At 38.6% G+C, this 21,437-nt stretch overlaps 1 protein-coding gene across 5 annotated transcripts in view; it reads right to left on the minus strand.

Annotated features, from left to right (window-relative positions):
• Positions 1–1,112: 1,112 nt before the first annotated feature.
• LOC137244166 (sodium-dependent nutrient amino acid transporter 1-like) overlaps positions 1,113–21,437 on the minus strand; it is a 91,686-nt gene continuing 71,361 nt past the window's right edge. For all 5 annotated transcript variants that reach the window (XM_067772779.1, XM_067772782.1, XM_067772780.1 and 2 more), the window contains exons 4-10: positions 3,557–3,782; positions 3,219–3,489; positions 3,045–3,148; positions 2,036–2,225; positions 1,680–1,956; positions 1,432–1,608; positions 1,113–1,368 (exon numbers count right to left, since the gene is read on the minus strand). In XM_067772779.1, coding sequence (XP_067628880.1) covers positions 1,118–1,368; positions 1,432–1,608; positions 1,680–1,956; positions 2,036–2,225; positions 3,045–3,148; positions 3,219–3,489; positions 3,557–3,782 — 1,496 coding nt within the window. In that variant the 3' untranslated portion in view covers positions 1,113–1,117. The remainder of the gene's footprint in view (positions 1,369–1,431; positions 1,609–1,679; positions 1,957–2,035; positions 2,226–3,044; positions 3,149–3,218; positions 3,490–3,556; positions 3,783–21,437) is intronic.

Raw genomic sequence — 21,437 nt, forward strand, 5'->3', positions numbered from 1 at the left:
CGACCACGTCCTCTTTTAAAAGAACTCGATATCGAAATTCTAAATAACGTAAAACATACGACAAGTACTTACCAAAGACCGATAACGGTAGAACAATAGTAATTTGGTAAAACTATGGAAAATGGGCGTGGCACTGCCTACATATATTATAAGCAGAATGTTTAAAAGTTTTACAGGACGTAAATCAAAAGCCAGTCAAGATATTATGTTGAAACTTGACCACCATAATCTTTGGTGTAGCAAAGTAAAATTGTACAGGGATCTAACATGATCAACCCCTTTCATTATTTAGGAACCATCTGTGTACACGTGCTTCGCTTTGTCCGCATTTTGCGTCACCTTCTACCTTTATTGTGGCTCTTGGATCGCCATCGAAGCACAGGTACCCAGGTAGTTTTTGAACCCAAAGGCAGAAAACTATTTCGCAAGCTCTTCAAAGAATGAACGTTTTTATCGCCAGAACATAAAAGCAGCCCTATCTATACAACAAACAAAATACATCTTGCTATATATGTGAGTCAATCTAGAATGTAAATTTCCTCAACGAATAATTGTATGGGCTATAGAGCTATATAGAAAAATTAAGGCTATGTGATGTTTAAATTGACCGTCCAGTTCAGCAAATTGGTTTCACGCCTTAAAGGTTACGTAAATCTTAATATGTTTCGAAATATTTTGACAGGGAGATACGAACATATAAAATTTTATAGTAAAACAAATGGGATAGAATAAGTGGGAATTTATCTTGTGAGACACCCTACATATAGTACTGGAAAAATTCTTTATATCTTTATTAGTGCAATTTTTTCGTTATGGCAAATACCCTACCATATACCATGGCTACAGCCACATAATTAAACTTAAAAAAGTTAAATTTAAACAACGTGACATCAGGACGGACAAGGCGACAGCTGTTTCGATTATACCTTGTAAATCTCTTCAAAGCCTTTTCTCCCGGGAGTGGGAGTCGAACTCGCACTCCTACGATAGTTGAAATTTTTCCCAAATTATTAAATAAATTATAAAATTAAAAAATTGCTTCAAATAAATGTTTTCATACATTTGAAAAAGCAATATGGGCAATCCCCGATTATTAAAATCATACAAAAAAGTTAAGTTAGCCAAATATATTATCGTATATTTTATAACACACTCCAGTTTTTTTGAACATTTCGTTTTTTCTTTGTTCCGCCTCAAAAAGTTGATATTCCTTTAAAATACTGGGATCTAAAGGACCCCAATCTGCTTTGTGCCTAAAGCAATCCTTTGTTCGTGCACATATTGTTGCCTCTGAACTTTGCCAAATAGCTTTAATACCAAATATAATTAGTTGACCAATACCAAAGGCCGATAGACACCAGCCGAATACTGAAATTTATTTTAAATATGCATTTTATGGTTAACTATATTTTTTACTTTCTCAATATGTACCATAAAATCCATCCTGATATGTGTAACCATTATATTGTAGTGGTGTATAGTTGATTATTGTATAGACTAAAACGGCAGTCATAAAGGTCGGAGTAATGATTGCCCAGCAAATACGATAGTAAATTGTAGTTGTTATACCCAACATAAAATAAACATCTCGGCAAAAATTGTTCACACCTAAAATTATTTAAGCCATTGAGCTGATTTTAATACATTTCGGTGCTGACATGTTCTAAATTTGCTTCTACCATATATCCAGCCCACTGCAATCAACTCGAATATCGCCAACACCAAACCAATAAAAGACACACCGAAAAAGTCCACGAAATTCAAAAGGTACTGACCACCGGGTGTTATATAGATAAGACCTATAGCATAACATACAAAGGCGATGCTGGTAACAATGATCCAATTCTCAGTGTTTGTAAACTGATCCTTAAGTACAGTCATCACACAGGAAGCCATGCCCACATTGCTGCCGATTCCCAATACGAACAACATCAAAAAGAAGAGCACCGAAAATACCTGAACGTTAACACATAAGCAGAAGAATCGGTATTTTATTGTACATATGTATAACAACAATGAACTAATCAAATCTCACTTGGGGTAAAAATTCGAATTTCGATATCGTATCAGGATATGAGATGAATGCAAGTCCAGTACTACCCTTGACAACATTTTGTATATCTTTCGTATTAGATTCATGAGCCAAGTTTCCAAGAATACCGAATATTATAATACCCGATAGCAGCGAAGTGCATGTGTCCAAAGTGGTAACAATTGTGCAATCTCTATAATAAGAATAGCAGTTAGTCGTTCAGCAAAAACTGGCATAAGCTGTGGTAAGCAATAAAGAATACTGGTTTCACTCCTGACAGATAAACCTCAAAATAATGTAAGGTAACACCTTATTTTAGGCTTATTTACGCTACAAATAAGCCTTATACCTAAGATAAACGGAAAATTAAAAAATAAATGTTGCCTAAACTGAAACGATACATAATAAATGGAACCCAGCTAAATAAATAAATTTTCGTTATATTTTTAAGGAAACTGAATTTCCCTTTTTTTACTTCTATTCCTTATGCTACCTGTTCATAAACCTCATAATCAGGTTATGGTACTCGTTGTATTATCTTATTATAACGCGTTATGTAAGACTGATTTTTAGTGTGTTATAAGCCTCATATAAAACGTGCTAACATATCAAGTCTTATTTGATTTGGTCCATAAGCTTTATAATAAGTTGATTATATTTTTCCTAAAGGCTTGCAATAACTCTTCATGTAAGCCTCATTTTATATCGCTATACGCGTTATACACAACGTTATCTTTCAGATAATCTTTATACCTGGTGTATGGCGTATTCCTTGTAATAGAATTACGGCCTGGTACCATAAGCCTTTTGGCCATATAAAATAAGGCTTATATTATGTTCACATTTTTTTCTGGGTGAACGTTAGTTTTATGTATAGTGTTTCTGGGGGAAAAAAGTATACTCAACAAAATTTCTAGTTGGCAGGGAAAAGTTTTTTTGTAGAATCAACCAAACAAATTGGTTAGGTTACATATTATTCCTCGATTTCGATATGTTCCATGTAGATATGTACCTTTTTATATTGTGCCAAAAACGATTATATGAGGCATACATTATAATATTTCCAAAACATATAGCTAGCGAAAAGAAGACTTGAGTAACAGCTGCATACCAAACCTATAAGCATTAGATAAAAATGAAGAAAAATTTCAATATCGTAGGAATATCGTTAGTTTGCCAATCATACCTTCGGTACTAAGAGCTGATCCCATTGAGGCTTCAAGAAGTACCAAACGCCATCCATAGCACCCGGCAATGTCAATGATCGTATAAGCAGGATAAACATAACTGCATAAGGAAAAAGTGCGAGTACATATGACGCCTTTCCGGAACTCTTGATGCCTTTTATAAGTACGCCGGCAATTGCAAACCAAGAAACAGCTAATGCTATAGCCAATGACCAACTTGGATATCCAATGCCATCATCTATTGATTCTTTTTCTCGTAAAATAATTTTTCTGAAATAAGATTTTGTTCATAAAAAAAGTTTTAAAAACTAAAGTGTGTATTTGATTAAGTGCATACGTGAAATATAACTCGGCCGATGATGTTTTCACTTTTGTTACATTTTGGGAAATATCTGTTTGGTTACGCTTTGAATCCATGCATGTGTCTCCCCATTCCTCGCGGCAATAACTCCACGGCAGTGTCGGATAACACGAATCAACCAAATAGCGAAGTGTTAGAGCCATTAAAGTGGCATAGTATGTTGAGACGATACCAGTGGCGAAAACTTGACCATATCCAACACCTGAAAATGCACATTGCCTTTCAAATAAATTTGCTTGTTTGGCAAACCTAATAGTAACTTTATTGTGATTCTGGTCGAGTAATTTCAATAAAATTTTTAGTTCAAATAATTTACTTTTTCAGCGTGTTTTTTCGCGATGCAACTTTGTAAATAATTTTTCCTCCTTTGCTTTCCGCAATTTCAAATCTACTGCCACCAAGACTTGAAGAGATTTTTAACATGGTAGCAATATGACACTGAAACGCGTATTTCGCTTACTTTACTAAAAAGTGATTTATAGTGCCATTTACATAAGTATCTAGGAAAACTTTAAGTCTAAAGATAATACTTAGCTATATCTATAGATTAACAAAACAACACTAATATGGCATTCACATTGCGCTATAAACTCGAGTTAACAGAGTATTTTCGTGTTTACCAGTACTGTTAAACTCCAAAATGGCCCATAAAAAGCATTTAGAAACTGTTTCGATTGGATAGGAAGAAAAGTGTTGAGGAGGATGATATATATATATCGAAAAAGTAATTATTCGATGGGATATTTTGGGAAGATGAAGAAGATTGATACAGATTGAGACACATTTTCAGCAGAAGTGGACACAAACCATCGCCAATGTATTGAGTAAGTAGAAAACGCCGTCAGAATTTTTTTATGTATAAAGTATAAAGCTCGTAGTGTCCGTCTGTCCGCCTGTGTGAAAGACTTTGGATCGATTTTTAACCCTTTTTCCGTGATTCAATCGAGCTGAATTTTTGCAGACAGACTCGTGGAAATGTCTGTATGACGTCAAATAAAAACAAAAAATAATAGATTTTTATCAATTCTCAGATTTTCTTGAATTTATTAAAAAAAAAAGAAAAATTTGTTTTTCGCTTTTTCGGCATAACTTGAAGAGACCCCAAATTTTTAAATTACTAAAAAATTTTGAAAAAAAAAAATTGTTTTTCGACCCATCCTACTCCATATATTTGTAATTTATCAATAGTAACTTTCTAACACTAAACTGTTTATGACTTTTACAACACTTACAACTGGTATGATAGATGAAACATTGAATTGCCCAATCAATATTGCATCATTTAAATTCGTTTAATTTATTGTTTGATACAACACATTCTGTGCCGTTTGTGTGTTTGTTCCGATCCGCTGACAGTTGCGCTACTAGGAGACGTATACTTTGACAATTGTTTTAAGTTCTGTTGTGCGAAAACATATTTGTATATATTTCATCTGAGAAAAAATGCAGTGCCCGACCCGAAATAACTTTTGTTACGTTTGTGGCTTATTCGCACTAAGTAAAAATTTTAAAAATATTACGAAAACAGTGGTTAATTCGTTTCAGAAAATATTCAAGACTGCTTATGTTCCTTACTTGTGGTATACTCCGGAAGTCGTGTGCGACTATTGCTATAGAAATTTATGCAAGTTTACTGATGGAAGATCAACAATAAAGTACGCTGTATCAGCAATTTGGATACAACGTACGGATCACTGCCATGAATTGTGCGTAACTTTTACTCAATTTCAGTATTGGTTCCCTTTAGACCAATACTTTCGCCGCAACAAAATTCGCTACGCTATGTAGAATCGGTTATTCCAGCGGTTCTGTGCTCACCAGAAGAACGTATAGCGGCTTCAATGGAGATTTTTGATGATATTCCCGAATTAAGCAATGGAGAACCAACAGTAGTACCAACAATGCTACCAACATTTCTTGCATCGAATGCGAGATGCGAGAATCCAGAAGTATCGGAATTTGTACCAACACCCAGTGAACTTGGGACTGCTGTGCCGCATTTAGTAACGCAAGCCGACTTCAATGACCTTGTACGAAACGGAAATTTGTCAAAGAGTTCCGCTGTTCTCTTTGCCTCACGCCTTAAGCAGTGGAATATAGTAGCGGCTGATTTTAATATAGCAGCCGCATGAGCATGGACAGGTTCCATCAGGACATTGTGGCTATTGAAAAGTGCTTTAAAGGACAAGACATTACGCATATCCTTGGCGAATACTGTTGGTCTATTTGTCACGATACTGACACAAATGTTTACAAATTAAAAGGCCTAAGTTTCTTTAAAAGCATTGAAATTTTTAATGTAACTTTTTTAATTTTAATTTAATAAAATTATAACAAAATTTGGTTTTTCAATGAGCTGAAAACATTACAAAAAAACCGATAACTATTTAAAAAAAAAATACTTCAGGAAAATCTGAGAAGTGATAGAAATCTATTTTTTTTAAATTTGACGTGATACAGACATTTCCACGAGTTTGCCTGCAAAAATTCAGCTCGATTGGATCACGGAAAAAGGGTTAAAAATCGATCCAAAATCGTTCACACAGGCGGAGAGACAGACACTACGAGCTTTATACTTTATACATAAAAAAAATTCTGACGTGTACATGAAAATCGCCGATACACGTGTATTTTTATTTTTTCTCCCCTTTCCGAAAAAGTATATTTGGTTCATAGGACAGAAATAAAGCTCGTTTTTGTAACGCAGTGTAATTATTGTAATTTTTAATTCTTCTATAATTGAAAAATTGTATTTTGTTTTTGAAATAGTAAGTACAAATTATATAAATAAATTACTCAAAGCTCTATTTTATATGTATGTTTCTTGTGTAAGAGGTACAAGTGCCTTAATGCATGAGCATTTCTTGGACTCTTGAAGAAATGCCAAAAAAATCCTTGCACGTTTCAAAGGAAATGAATAATAACAAGTAAGGAAGTCTAAGTTTGGGTGAACATTACATACCCAGCTGCACACTTGATATGCTGTTGTTGTTTGTTTTGTGTAATTAATAGTGTTACAAGGCTGCGCAATAATACATATACACTCAGAGAAAAAATCGTTCTAAAACGAAAGAAACAAGTTCTAAATCAAGAACATTCGTTGACAAAAGTCTGTTAAATACGTTTTTTCTTAACTCGTGACCGATGGGTTTGTTTTAAGAACGGTTTTTTCCAAGCACACCGTTCGTATTTTATGACCACTTTGGTATTGATGTGTGAACCTTCTGTGCTCATTTCAAGCACTACTTGGGCTTGATTTAAGATTTTTCGTTCTAACAGTTTTCGGTCTCAATTCAAGAACGGTTTGTGCTTGATCATTGGTGGGAGTGGGAAGGTACCATTTATTTATTTTTATTAATAAAAAATATTAATAACAAAAAAAATATTATTAAAATTCCAACAGATTTGAAAAAAAACGCATAACATGCATTTTTTCATATATTTCTCTTATTTGATGAAGCAATCTGAATATATATTTAAAACATTGCATAACAAGATTGAGAATTACCTGTGCATATTTGAATGGAACTCAAGGAAAAATAAGAGTTAAAAAAAATATAATATAAAACAAGTAAGGAAGGTTAAGTTCGGGTGTAACCTAATATTACATACTCAGTTGAGAGGTATGGTGGACAACATAAGGGAAAATAACCATGTAGGAAAATGAACCGATGGTAACCCTGGAAAGTGTTTGTATGACATGTGTAACAAATGAAAGGTATTAAAGAGTATTTTATGAGGAAGTGGGCCATAGTTCTATAGGTGGACGCCATTTAGGGATATCGCCATAAAGGTGGACCAGGGCTGACTCTAGAATTTGTTTGTGCGATATGGGTATCAAATTGAAGGTATTAATGAGGGTTTCAAAAGGGAGTGGTGGTAGTTGTATAGGTGGTCGCCTTTTCGAGATATCGTCATAAAGGTGGACCAGGGGTGACTTTAGAATATGTTTGTACGATGTGGGTATCAAATGAAAGGTGTTAATGAGTATTTTAAAAGGGCGTTTGGCTTAGTTCTATAGGTGGATGCCTTTTCGAGATATCGCCATAAAGGTGGGCCAGGGGTGACTCTAGAATGTGTTTGTGCGATATGGGTATCAAATTAAAGGTATTAATGAGGGTTTTAAAAGGGAGTGGCGGTAGTTGTATATGTGAAGGCGTTTTCCAGATATCGACCAAAATGTGGACCAGGGTGACCCAGAACATCATCTGTCGGATACCGCTAATTTATTTATATATGTAATACCACGAACAGTATTCCTGCCAAGATTTCAAGGGTTTTTTTATTTCGCCCTGAAGAACTTTTTCATTTTCTTCTACTTAATATGGTAGGTGTCACACCCATTTTATAAAGTTTTTTTCTAAAGTTATATTTTGCGTCAATAAACCAATCCAATTACCATGTTTCATCCCTTTTTTCGTATTTGGTATAGAATTATGGCATTTTTTAATTTTTCGTAAATTTCGGCCATTTTTTATACCAATACAAAGTGAGTTCAGATAAATACGAGAACTGAGTTTAGTAAAGATATATCGATTTTTGCTCAAGTTATCGTGTTAATGGCCGAGCGGAAGGACAGACGGTCGACTGCGTATAAAAACTGGGCGTGGCTTCAATCGATTTCGCCCTTTTTCGCAGAAATAAGTTCTCGTCCTAGAATCTAAGCCCTTACCAACTTTCACAAGGATTGGTAAATTTTTGTTCGACTTATGGCATTAAAAGTATCCTAGACAAATTAAATGAAAAAGGGCGGAGCCACGCCCATTTTGAAATTTTCTTTTAATTTTGTATTTTGTTGCACCATATCATTACTGGAGTTTACTCATATACTGTAAAGATATTAAATTTGTTGTTAAAATTTGACTTAAAAAAAACTCATTATTAGGACATTTGTTCATATTTTAAGACCAGCCGTTCTCTTTTCAAGAAAAGTTCAAGAACAAGGTTGTTGTTTAGAGAACAGGTGTTCGTTTTTTAAGAACAGAAAAGTAAGAACATGAAAAGCTTGAATTGAGTCCGACGGTGGTGGATTTTAGAACGGCGTTTTTCTCTGAGTGTACATATGGTTCTATTCTGAACTAATTTTTCTTGCAGTTATGGCTCCCGAAACATAGAAAATTGCTTAGTCATAAAAGGCCACGCCCATTTTTTTTAATTTGAAGTTATTCCTATTTATTGTTATAAATCCACTGAAATACCTTTGATATAAAGCTCGTTTTTGCAAATATATAGCTTATTTTATTGGTCCACGGCACTTTTAAAAATCTTTTATATAAAAATTGGCGTGGTCCTTAACTGATTTCGTAAATTTTTCTTCAAAGCATTCCTTATAGTAAGGGCAACCTCTCTGCCTTATGATAGGTTTCACGATTTTTGGTTTATGATTAATAATATTTGTAAAATTGATTTTATCACAAGTGGTCGGTGCCACGCTCATTTTAAAAAAATTTTTAAAATGTTTATCAAGAGTCTTAAAATCAGTCCACATTTCAAATTTCAACATTCTAGGTGTATTATTTACTAAATAATCAGGTTTTTTGTGTTTTCCAAAATGTTATATATATAAATAACCACGCCCTATCATCAGATTTCGCTCATTTTCAATACCAATCTATTCTGGGTCTAGATAAGCTCGGGTACCAAATTTGGTGAAGATATATCAATATTTGCTCAAGTTATCGTGTTAACGGACAGACCGACGGACATGGCTCATTCAAATTTTTTTTCGATACTGATGATTTTGATATATGGAAGTCTATATCTATCTCGATACTTTTATACCTATACAACCAACCGTTTTCCAATCAAACTTATAATACCCTGTGTACAAGTACAGCTGGGTATAAAGAAGGAAAATACATACATATATATTTTCAAATTAAAAGCAAGAAGATTTCAAAATTTTAAACGCTTCCTTTAAATAAATGTGTCCTTAACCACAGATTTAATGTTGATGAATTTTGATTTTGAAATTTTAACGGTATCTGTACAGCTTACCAAAAACGGAACTCTAAAGGTAGTGCGCAATTCATAGATGTTTTATACCTTCTTTGCAGCGAAGTTTCTTATATTGATGGACTTTAAGTAACCGTTGACCTAAGTTCGGTTATTGCGCTTTAACCTTGTAGTTCTGTTTTTGATAAGCTGTTTACAATAGCTACTGTTAAAATTTCAAAATCAAAATTCATCACGATTAAGTCTGTGTTTAAGGACACATTTATTTAAAGGAAGTGTTTAAAAAAATGTTTATCTTCTTTCCTTTTTAATTTGAAAATAAAAAGGTATGTATTTTCCTTTTTTATTATTCATTTCGTTCGAAACGTGCAAGGATTTTGTGGACATATTCTTCAAGAGGCCAAGAAATGCTCATGCATTAAGGCACTTGGTCCAAGGCTTGATCGAACACTTCCCACAATAGCTAGCGGAATTGTTCTTCCATTTGTTCTCTTGTCATGGTGCGCTGAACTAAATGTAAGATTTCACGTTTCTGTCGCAATGAGAAATTACACAAAAATCGCTCGCAAGCTTACATATATTCTGAATGAGTTTTCTAAATATCTCGGCCACTGCCCAATCTAGAAACTTTTTTACACTAAATTTTACAACCTAAATAGTTCCTTAAAGCTCGAAAGCAAAATTTTCGAATTCATATGATTTTATTAATTTTCACGATCCCTGCGCCATATAATAAAAATTGTTACCCCCATGCTGTATTGTTATCGGGCTCTCAAGTATGTTTCATGTTTCAAGAATCTAGCTCCACGAGATGTTACTCAATAACCGCTCGTAAGATTCCAAATGTTCTACACGGATTTTCAACATAACTCGATCTCTGCCCCATCTAGAAATTTTTTTAAATTAAATACTATACGAAAACAAGGCTCTAAGTTTTGTATAAGGTTTAAGATATCTAGGCTAATTTTTGAATTTGCATGATCCCGGTTGTCCAGGAAACATTTTTTTCTCTCGTGTTGCATTGACATATGTTTCTGAAGGACGTTTTTATTATCAAGAACATAGGAACTACACACTACAGGAAGTTACTCAAATAGCGGTCGCAAGAAGTTACTCAAATAGCGGTCGGAATAAGATGCAAACGTCATTATAGCTGTGAAGTTGCATTTTATTTTGCTGTGTTTATTTTGCGAGTTTTAAATTATAATACCTAAATTGTAATACTAGTTTGTCACAAAAATAGGTGCGAAACCCTAGCGTTCATTTTAATACAATTGGTTTGCTTTGAAAAGTTCAAATTTTGTGAATTCTAAAGTTTTTAATCAATTTTTTATTATTAATTTTGTGTTTGCCGAGTCATTGTGCATTTGTGTTTTTGTTTGCAATTTTGATTGGCATCTTTTCACCTTGCAATTGAGGGGATGTGTGGAATAACGGTATAACTCAAGAATCAACCTTTTGAGGAAAGTGAAAAAAACTTAACAAGGCAGGTAAAAATAAATTAATAATAATCCTACTTGGTAGGATTTAAGATAGTATTGTGACGAATATCAGTGACACTAAGTGATACTCCCATCACTAATCTGATACTAAATAAAGCCACAACACAATGAAGCAAGCTGCTACACTTGTATGTACGTAAACAAATTAATCATTATGTCAGCACACATACATGCGGGGCAACAGAGAGAGATACTCACAAGCGCATGTCATCATCAGCCGCTCACATATACACACGCATATGGATAAAAATTGCAAATATACGTGTATATAGCTCATAAACAAGCATCAGGTTCACGAAATTACTAGACCTTACGAGAAATGGGTGAACGAGGAAACCGAAGAGTATAAAAGCAGCACAGGCTGAGGGATGAAGAATCAGTTTCATTTTAGCTATCAACAATGATGACATGATATGAAACTTCTCGCTCTCTGAGAGCGCGTGAAAATGTGCATTTTTTATAACATTGATCATAGATGCCATCATCCTCAAAATCAAATTTGGGCATTTCGGAATAACTTTGGGGTATTTTACATGGTAAAGGTTTAATTTATGATTTTCACCGAAAACTTACTCAAGATTGTCAAATGGGATATCAAAAAACTCGAATTTTTTCAGGATCACAAATACAAAAAAAAGCTTATTTTACCCGTTAAAAATTTTTCCGTGACAACACGTGAAATTTAATTTTTTGATAGCTAAGATAAAATGTACTTATCTCTTTTCGTGCGTTAATATAACAGCTCATTTAATTTTGTTATTTCTTTTACCTTTTTTACAAATTTTTTATCCGCTTATGTAGTTGAATACACTTGAAATGAAAAATAATGAAAACGCACCGATTTTCTTGGATTTTTTTTTGCGCGGTTTACGCAACTCTGATCTTCAAGACCCATTCTTGGAAACGAATGAAGTTTGTTTACAATCGAATGAACCAATGTTTACAATTGAATGAACTTTAAGACCCATTCCTGGAAACGAATTGAGAGAGAATGAATGTTTCGTATCATGTCATCATTGCTATCAATCTTACTTACTTACTTAATTGGCGCTTAACCGTCTAAACGGTTATGGCCGTCCAACAAGGCGCGCCAGTCGCTCCTTCGCTCCGCCAACCGGCGCCAATTGGTCACACCAAGGGAGTTTAAATCGTTTTCCACCTGGTCCTTCCAACGGAGTGGGGGCCGCCCTCTACCTCTGCTTCCATAGGCGGGTTCCGATAGAAACACTTTCTTGGCCGGAGCATCATCTTTCATTCGCATAACATGGCCTAGCCAGCGCAGCCGCTGCGTTTTAATTCGCTGGACTATGTTGATGTCTGCGTATAGCTCATACAGCTCATCATTAAATCTTCTTCGGTACTCGCCATCGCCAACGCGTAGAGGTCCATAAATCTTTCGAAGAACTTTTCTCTCGAACACTCCCAAAGCCGCTTCATCTGCTGTTGTCATGGTCCATGCTTCTGCCCCATATAGCAGGACGGGTACGATAAGTGACTTGTAGAGTATGATTTTCGTTCGCCGAGAGAGGACTTTACTTTTCAATTGCCTACCTAGTCCAAAGTAGCATTTATTGGCAAGATTGATTCTTCGCTGGATTTCAGTGCTGATGTTGTTGCTAATGTTGATGCTGGTTCCCAAATAAACGAAGTATTTTACTATTTCGAAATTATTGCTGCCAACAGTAGCGTGGTTGCCAAGGCGCATATGCGCTGACTCTTTGCTCGATGACAGCAGGTACTTCGTTTTGTCCTCATTCACCATCAAACCCATCTTTACCGCTTCTTTTTCCAGCTTGGAGTAAGCAGAACTAACAGCGCGGGTGTTTAGGCCGATGATATCAATGTCATCAGCATATGCCAGTAATTGCACGCTTTTATAGTATATTGTTCCAGTGCGGTTAAGTTCTGCAGCTAGTATAATTTTCTCCAGCATCAAATTAAAGAAATCGCACGATAGGGGGTCACCCTGTCTGAAACCTCGTTTAGTTTCGAACGGCTCGGAGAGGTCCTTCCCAATTCTGACTGAGCTGATGGTGTTGCTCAACGTCATTTTGCACAGCCGTATAAGTTTTGCGGGGAAACCAAATTCAGACATAGCGGCATATAGGCAGCTCCTTTTCGTGCTGTCGAAGGCGGCTTTAAAGTCGACGAAGAGGTGATATGTGTCGATTCTCTTTTCACGGGTTTTTTCCAAGATTTGGCGCATTGTGAAAATCTGGTCGATGGTAGATTTACCAGGTCTGAAGCCGCACTGATAAGGTCCAATCAGCCGGTTCACGGTGGGCTTCAATCTTTCGCACAATACACTTGAAAGGACCTTATATGCGATATTAAGAAGGCTGATTGCTATCAATCAGTTGGTTATTAAGCAAGCTATTCGTTGCAAAGTATAAATGTTATTGTGGAGTATTTTAATAAAGGTCATTTTTCCATTATTCAATATTGGAGTTATTTATTCAACAGTTTAGCGATACGAACTTTGGCAGAAGATTGCAAATAAGGGGAATTGCAGTAAATTCGTTACAGTATGATTCTTTGATAAGAAAAAGTAACAAATTTTATATATACATAATTTTATTAGAAATTGGATGATTTCTTTTTTTTGAGTTATACCGTTATTCCATAGATCGAATATCAAATATTTTGATTGATATACTTTATTAAACAAAATAATAGATACATTAATAACCATTGTTAAATACATTATATTCTATTATTTAGATTTGCTTATAACTATTTGTTATTTCCGTTTGTTATTTTTAGCAATTTTTTTACTACTTTTATAATTTTTAAACTTTTTCTATTTTTAACAATGGAGTTCTCTGTCTGCTTAGTCGTTTTTGAAACCGCTTCAAGTCTTTTATTTTTCAGTTCTTTCTGGTCTGCGACATTGAATATATTTTCATACCATTTCGATGCTTCACTACTGTAAAATTTTATTAGAGAGTTATACCGTTTTTTTTTTTTTTTTTTGTTTTTTTTCCCCTCTCTAGGGTAGGCACCTTGTCGTTGGTGTGAGGGCTTAGCCGAACTCCATAGCGCCCGACTATGAGGCGGAGCTGTTTAGGACTGGCATCTACGCCGTTTCGCCTCATAGGAGGGCGGCGGGATGTCGGTGACCAAGAACTGCCAACCCCCTAATCCAGGGTGTTATGCGGACCGTGCCTATTGGACGATTTGCAGCCAGGGGATAAATTTTCGAACGGAGCCCTCCCGATACCGGGCCATCTCGGGAAGTATTTATGGCCTTACCGCAGTAAGGGGCGCTGCTGTGGCGGACGGTTCTTTCCCCGTATATAATACTGGACCGCTGAGCCCGCCTTGTCGGGCAGGTGGTCGTACGACCAAGATGAACAACTCATTACCTGAATGTAATAAGGAGGATGTAAAGAGGAGGACTGAGTCGCAATCCAAGGACGACAAATACGAATTAAGCGATGCGTCGGACTCGGGGAGCGAGAGTAGTGCTGATTCAATGAACTCCGTGTTGGAGAAGCACACAAATGAAAACGGAGTAGAAGAGTGGAGAAGGGTACGGAGCAGAGGAAGTAAAAGAGCTCTCTCGCAGTACCGTGCAGCACTAAGAATTGTACAACGCTTGGGAGCAGTGGTCGACCCAACAGGAGTGGAGATCGAGCGCTTGGAATGGGCCCATGAAGCGGTAGAAGTAGGTCGAAGGCAGTCCAAAGGTTTGCTGCGAGAAACCCTCGGTTCTGCAACCGGTACGAGGAGGAAGAAGCGTCGAATGGCAGAATGAAGAGGCAACGTTCGGCAGAAGGCGACAAGCCTGCTTTCAAGAGGCAGAAAGGACCCAGTCCTAGAGCCGCGAGGCAGGGCAGTCGCATAGACAAGACAAGTAGGCCCAAAGCTGTAAGACAGATGGGTTCCAATAGCGAGGTAGCAACTACCTCGAAAGCTGCCAGTCAGAGGGAAGTTCCAACTACGGAAGTAGGAGATAAGCCAAAGGGAGATAACGCTAAGACTCCGGCTTTCTCGGAGGCGCTAAAGGGAGTTAACGCGAAGACTCCGGTGTTCTCGGAGGTTCTAAAGGGAGATAACACTAAGACTCCTGCTTTTCCCGAGAAGATGAGTGATGTGGCAAAGCAGTCACTGACTGTGGCGCTGGTTGATCGTAGCAGTCCGTTCGGACAAATGACTACTGAAAGGTGGAGATCTGTGGAAAGGGAGCTTATTAGCTTAATGCTTAAGATGATGCGGGAACAACCAAGTAAGCCCCTTCCAACCTTTGATTCGGGGGGATGGTATAATGGTGTGAAGATGATAGCGTGCGACAACATCGCGAGCTTGCGGTGGCTGGAGGAAGTCGTTCCAAACCTCCAAAGGCAAGGCACGAACGCGCGGTTTGAGGTGGTGGATAAAGCGCAAATCCCCACGGTACCAAAAGTTAAGGTATGGATACCATGCGTGATGAAGTCGGAGGATACACTGCGACTTCTGCAGAATCAGAATCCGAACATACCGACACAGGATTGGAAGGTACTTACTGTATCTCGGCCTACCGAGGATGGTCAGTTCTACATCTTCCAAATAAACAAGCAGGCGGAGGATATTTTGTACACGCAGCTTGGCAAAATGTCCTTTGGCACTGGCAAAATTTACATGCGACTCAGGAAAAGAAGTCCCGAGGATAAAAATCCTAACACGCTGGAAGTGGGCGAAGTCGAAAAGGACCTCAGAAGCCTAAGGGAAAAAAGACAGGTGGAGGTCCCCGACGTCACCACGAACGTGCTAGAAGAGGACCAACCGCTAAATGGTGCTGTGACTCGCACAGAGGAACACACGGCACAACATTCACGAGGGGCTGAAGGGGGCCTCGAATACTCTAAACCAAAAGGGCAAGAGGAGGACGACGACGTCAAGACGAAGGGGCTGGAGGGGGACAAACAGCCCAATGGTGCTGCGAGTCCTACAGATAAACCTCCAACACAGTAAAGTGGCGCCGAGCGAACTCCTCCTAACCCTTGAGGAGGGTTCGTTTGACGTGGCGCTGATCCAGGAGCCGTGGCTCTCATCGGGAGGAAAGGTTTCTGGACTTAGCGCGCGCGGGTTTGGCGTTTACTACGCACAAACGGAAGGACGGGTGCGAGCTGTAGTAATGGTAAGGAAACAGCTGCATTCATATATGCTGCCTAATTACACCACCGAGGATCTCGTAGCGGTGGCCGTTGAGCAAAAGAATAAGCAGGCATTTATCCTGGCGTCCTGCTACATGGCCCATGCTGCGGAGGTTCCACCGATGGAGTGCAAAAGGCTAGTACAGGAGGAAGGGCGCAAAGGGCGGTTGGTCATAGGCGCAGATGCAAATGCGCACCACAATGCGTGGGGAGGAGCAGATACGAACGAGAGAGGCGAATCTCTATTTTGTTACATCCTGCAAACCAATTTGCAGATAGCCAACAGGGGAAATGTTCCTACATACATTGGTCCAACATCCAGCAATGTTCTGGATATTACATTGAGCTCCGAGCGTGATATATCAAGGTATGATTGGATGGTTCTCGATAGACCATCCTTCTCCGACCATGCGTATATAAGCTTCAGCATCCCACTAAAGAGGGTAGAGAAGGGAGGAACCTTTAGAAACCCTAGGGCAACGAATTGGACTAAATTCCAGAAACATGTAGAAACGAAACTGGGACAACCCAAAGAGGTTGCTAATGTAGAGGAACTGGAGGAGTCGAATGAATTCCTAACAAGGACGCTTATGACTGCGTATAACAAAGCTTGCCCTCTAAGAAGATTCAGAGGAAAAGCAAAGCCGCCATGGTGGAGCAATGAGCTGAGTCTTCTAAGAAGACAGGTAAAAGAAATGTTTAAACTCGCAAAGACCGCGGAAAGCGAAGCGTGTCGGGACGAGTACAGGGATCTACTGAGGATCTACAAGCGTGAAATTACCAGGGCGAAGAGAAACTTATGGAAAAGTTTCTGTACGGACATAGAGTGCTCCAGTGAAACAGCACGGTTGAAAAAAGTCCTAGCAAAGGGAAACATAGTCCAGGGACTAATAAAGAAAGAGAACGGGGAATGGTCACGTGATAGTGAGGAATCCCTTGGTGTGCTTCTCGATACACATTTCCCATCGGGAGACGGTTTAGAAGAACCAGCAGACATCACTCACATTTCGATCACGGAGCTAGTGGTGCCGGGCTTGGTGACCGATACCAAGATCGAGTGGGCAGTGAAGACATTTTCTAAGTTTAAATCGCCGGGCCCAGATGGTATATTCCCGGCCATGCTACAATTCTCAAGCAGGGCGGTCGTGGAATGGCTTAAAATAATATTCGATGGGTGCATAAGACTGAATCATGTTCCGCACTCTTGGAGAACTGCTCGTGTAGCTTTTCTACCAAAGGCGGGGAAGATCGGTCACGTGTATCCCAAAGACTATAGACCCATTAGCTTAACATCATTTCTGCTCAAAACCTTTGAGAGGCTGATAGATGTGTACATAAAGTCCAACGTGGATGGAAAGCTGCTCTCCACAACACAGCATGCGTACACCAAAGGCAAGTCGGTAGACACCGCATTGCATAGGGTGGTAATAAGCATAGAGAAATCCCTGGAATATAAGGAGTATGCTCTAGGAGTCTTCTTGGACATTGCCGGGGCTTTCAATAATGTTGCAAAATGGGCGATTATGGATGGTCTTAATTACATTAAAGTACATCCTGCCTTAATCAGATGGATCGGCTGCATGTTAAATTGCAGAAAGATTACATCACAATGGGGATTTTACGAGGCCACGAAATCAGTGGACAGGGGCACGCCGCAGGGAGGGGTGCTATCACCTCTGCTGTGGACACTGGTCATCAACCAACTGCTCAGGAAATTCGATGAGGGACCCGTAAAACTTACGGCTTACGCAGATGACGTTGCAATTGTCATAAGTGGAAAATGCCTTCCAACGATTAGTTCTTTGATGGATCGGGCGCTTCGGGATATTCATACCTGGGCATCTAATGTCGGGCTGAAAGTCAATGCGGAGAAGACGGATATGGTCTTGTTTACAAAGAGGTACAAGGTCCCAAATTGGACCAAGCCTAAGTTAGGAGGGGTGACCTTACAGGAGAAACCTTGCACAAAATATCTAGGAATCATCCTAGACAGTAAGCTGTCATGGAAGCTCAACGTGGAGGAGAGGGTCAAGAAGGCCTCAACGGCACTCTATGCATGTAAAAGAATGCTGGGGTGTACGTGGGGCCTATCGCCCTCTCTTTCTCATTGGGTTTTTACAGCGATTGTAAGCCCTATTCTATACTATGGAGTTCTTGTTTGGTGGAGAGCCACACAAAAAACAACATACCTCAAAAAATTAGAGGGGGTATGCAGACTATCGATGCTTTGCATTACGGGAGCCCTGAAAACAACCCCGACGGCTGCACTGTATGCCATTCTGCACATTCCACCTGTAGACCTGGTAGCAAAGAACAAAGCATTAACGACCGCAACCAGGCTCGGTGCTTCGGGGCAGCTTGAGCGCCGACCATATGGCCATAGTAGTATAGCGTCCTCAGTCACAAGACGAACAGACTACATGATTCCCTACCTGCACTTTGAGGGAGATCTTAATGCCACAATAGAGGTGGACGGTTGGCGCAAGGGTGCGCAAATGGCGGACGAGGCGATACATGTGTACACCGATGGTTCCAAAATAGTGGAAGGAGTAGGGTCTGCGGTATACTGCGCTGATCCGGAATTAAGCAGATCCTACAGGCTGCCGGATTACTGTAGCGTTTTCCAAGCGGAAATATTAGCCGTAACCAAAGCAGTAGAAACCTTGGAAGAGAATAGCTTAAGCTGCAACCGTGTTAACTTTTATATTGACAGTCAAGCAGCAATTAAGGCAATAATCTCGCATAGCACAGCATCTAAGTGCGTGTTAGAGTGTAAGCAGTCTCTGGAGAGAATCGGGACAGGGAGAAGCATACATCTATATTGGGTCCCAGGGCATATGGGAATAGATGGGAATGAAAAAGCGGACGAATTAGCTAAAAAGGGCGCATCCCTTGAAGCTTGCTCCGTAGACGTCCCAATTAGATTGGGCGAGATTAAGCGAAGGCGAGAGGTGCACATGATCGACCAAGCAGAAAAGGCGTGGGTTCAAGCGCGGGGCTGTAAAGTGTCGAAGATTATGTGTAGGTCTTACAACCTTAGACTAACACAGTTGCTTCTATCATTAAAAAGAGAGGACTGTAGACTCATGACGGGTATTCTGACTGGACACTGCCTTCTGGCGTCACATGCCTTTAAATTAGGCTTGGTCAGTGATAGCAGGTGTAGGAAGTGCGGGTTGGAGGAGGAAACGATCGAGCACGTTCTGTGCTCGTGCCCTGCACTTGCCAGGCTAAGACTCCAGCTATTAGGAGTGATACAGCTGTCAGATCTAGAAGCAGCAAGTGGCTTAAGTCCTAGGAAGCTTCTAGTATTTGCCAAGAGGACGGAGTTATTTTATAACATAGGTCCTGGTTTTAGATAGGGTTTTTCAGTTTGGTCGTTAAAACAAACTTCTGGTAACACTACGGACTCAATCAGTCTATGTGAGGTCCTCATGGACCGGCCAGTTCAACCTACCTATACCGTTTTTCCAAAAATGAAGCTAATATCTTTGTTAAATATCACTATTATTTTCTAAGATTAATATGATATGTGTATGTAATCGTGCTTTTTTTATATAGTTGATTTATGGAAAAACGGTGTAACTCGACTTATACCATTATTCCACACATCCCTTCAATTGTTTTTGTGCGCACTCTGTTTGTTTTTCTCGCTATTTACCATTTACTCTCTTCGCAGCTGTTTGCGTCGCATTTCAAGTGTCAAGTGATAGTGACTCTAAAACTGCTAGCTACCGCTAAGCTCCAGAGTTGCTTTTTTATATATAACCTTTCTCATTTTCAGTACTATTTCAACTGTTTTTTCTTTGTTATTTACAAACATATCTTTACTATTTCTATATTCTTATAATGGTCTATCTTCATTATATTTCTATAAAAAATGACTTGCATTTTCAAAAACTGTCTGGTAAAAAGCGAATTCGAACGTTTTGTCTCTTGCTGGCTTTGCGATGGGCTCGCCCATGGAAAGTTCGCGGGACCGACGGCTAAAATTGTTGACACTGTCAATGATGGGGAAAAGGGAGTACGTTGGTCATGCATTAAATGCAGATCAACTGAAATTGACCTATCTAAACTGTTTAGACAAACTCGAAATGCATTTTCTGAAATTGCTAAAGAGTTTTCCATAATCACGGAAAAGTTCAATCAATACGATAGCTTGTTCAAGTATTTCAAGTGTTTGGATGAGTTACCGCATTGTTTAAATAGAAATAAAGACAACCGCAATAATAAACAAAAACGCTCCAAAGATTCACCTAACGCTTTGAATCTTAATCCTGCTCAGAACATTAATCTTCCGCAAGTGCAGCTCAAAGACTTGGCTTCCCCTAATCCGCAAGCTGTGGTTCCATCCACTTCTAAGGCCGCGGAAAAAACCTTAGAGTCTCAAACTGTAACTTCTGAAACTATAACTTCTCAGTCTGTGACTTTTTATTTAGAAGCACCGGCTAAGAAGCTGGTTGTAGTCCCGCTCAAAAAATCGATTTTTGTATCTCGCTTTGACAAAGACATTTCCGTTGAGGATATCAAGTCTTATGTCACTTCGAAAATTAAGGCTGACGGATTGACTTTAAGAAAATTTAAATTTAATTATGAAAGAAACATTTCTTCATTTAGAATTGATGTCTACTCAAAAGATTTTGATAAACTTTTGGACAGCGCATTTTGGCCGCCGGGGGCTTTTGTTCGCGAATTTATGCATAAGACTATTGAGATTACTCAAAATGTAGCAAAAATTCCTCCTCAAAGTTCCGATCCAAAAAACTTAATTTAACATCTTGCTTAAGTATTTACTATCAAAACGTTATAGGCTTAAATACTAAATTAACTGACTTATATTTGAAAACCATTCACTGTAACTATAATATTATTGCTTTTACCGAAACATGACTGAAACCCAATGTTTTAAATTCCGAAATTTTTTGCGGTGAGTACCAGACCTATAGAAATGACCGCTTAAATAGGACCGGAGGTGGTGTCTTGGTAGCTGTACATTCTTTAATTCCATCTGAGGATGTTAATTTACCCGAAGTTGATTCCATCGAGTTTAAATGCATCCGAATCTTACTAGGCCGGGGTCATATTTACTTAGCCGTTTGCTATATTCCACCGTCTTCTGATCTATCAGTGTATAAGCACCATATTTCACTGTTACAAACAGTCAATTCGATGATAAAGCCCACGGAGTCAATGATTGTATTGGGCGACTTTAACCTGCCACATATATCTTGGAATAACGTGGATCACAATATGGTCCCCGGATCA

Source organism: Eurosta solidaginis, chromosome 3 (assembly GCF_040869045.1).
Source record: "Eurosta solidaginis isolate ZX-2024a chromosome 3, ASM4086904v1, whole genome shotgun sequence".
NCBI classification, from domain to species: domain Eukaryota; kingdom Metazoa; phylum Arthropoda; class Insecta; order Diptera; family Tephritidae; genus Eurosta; species Eurosta solidaginis.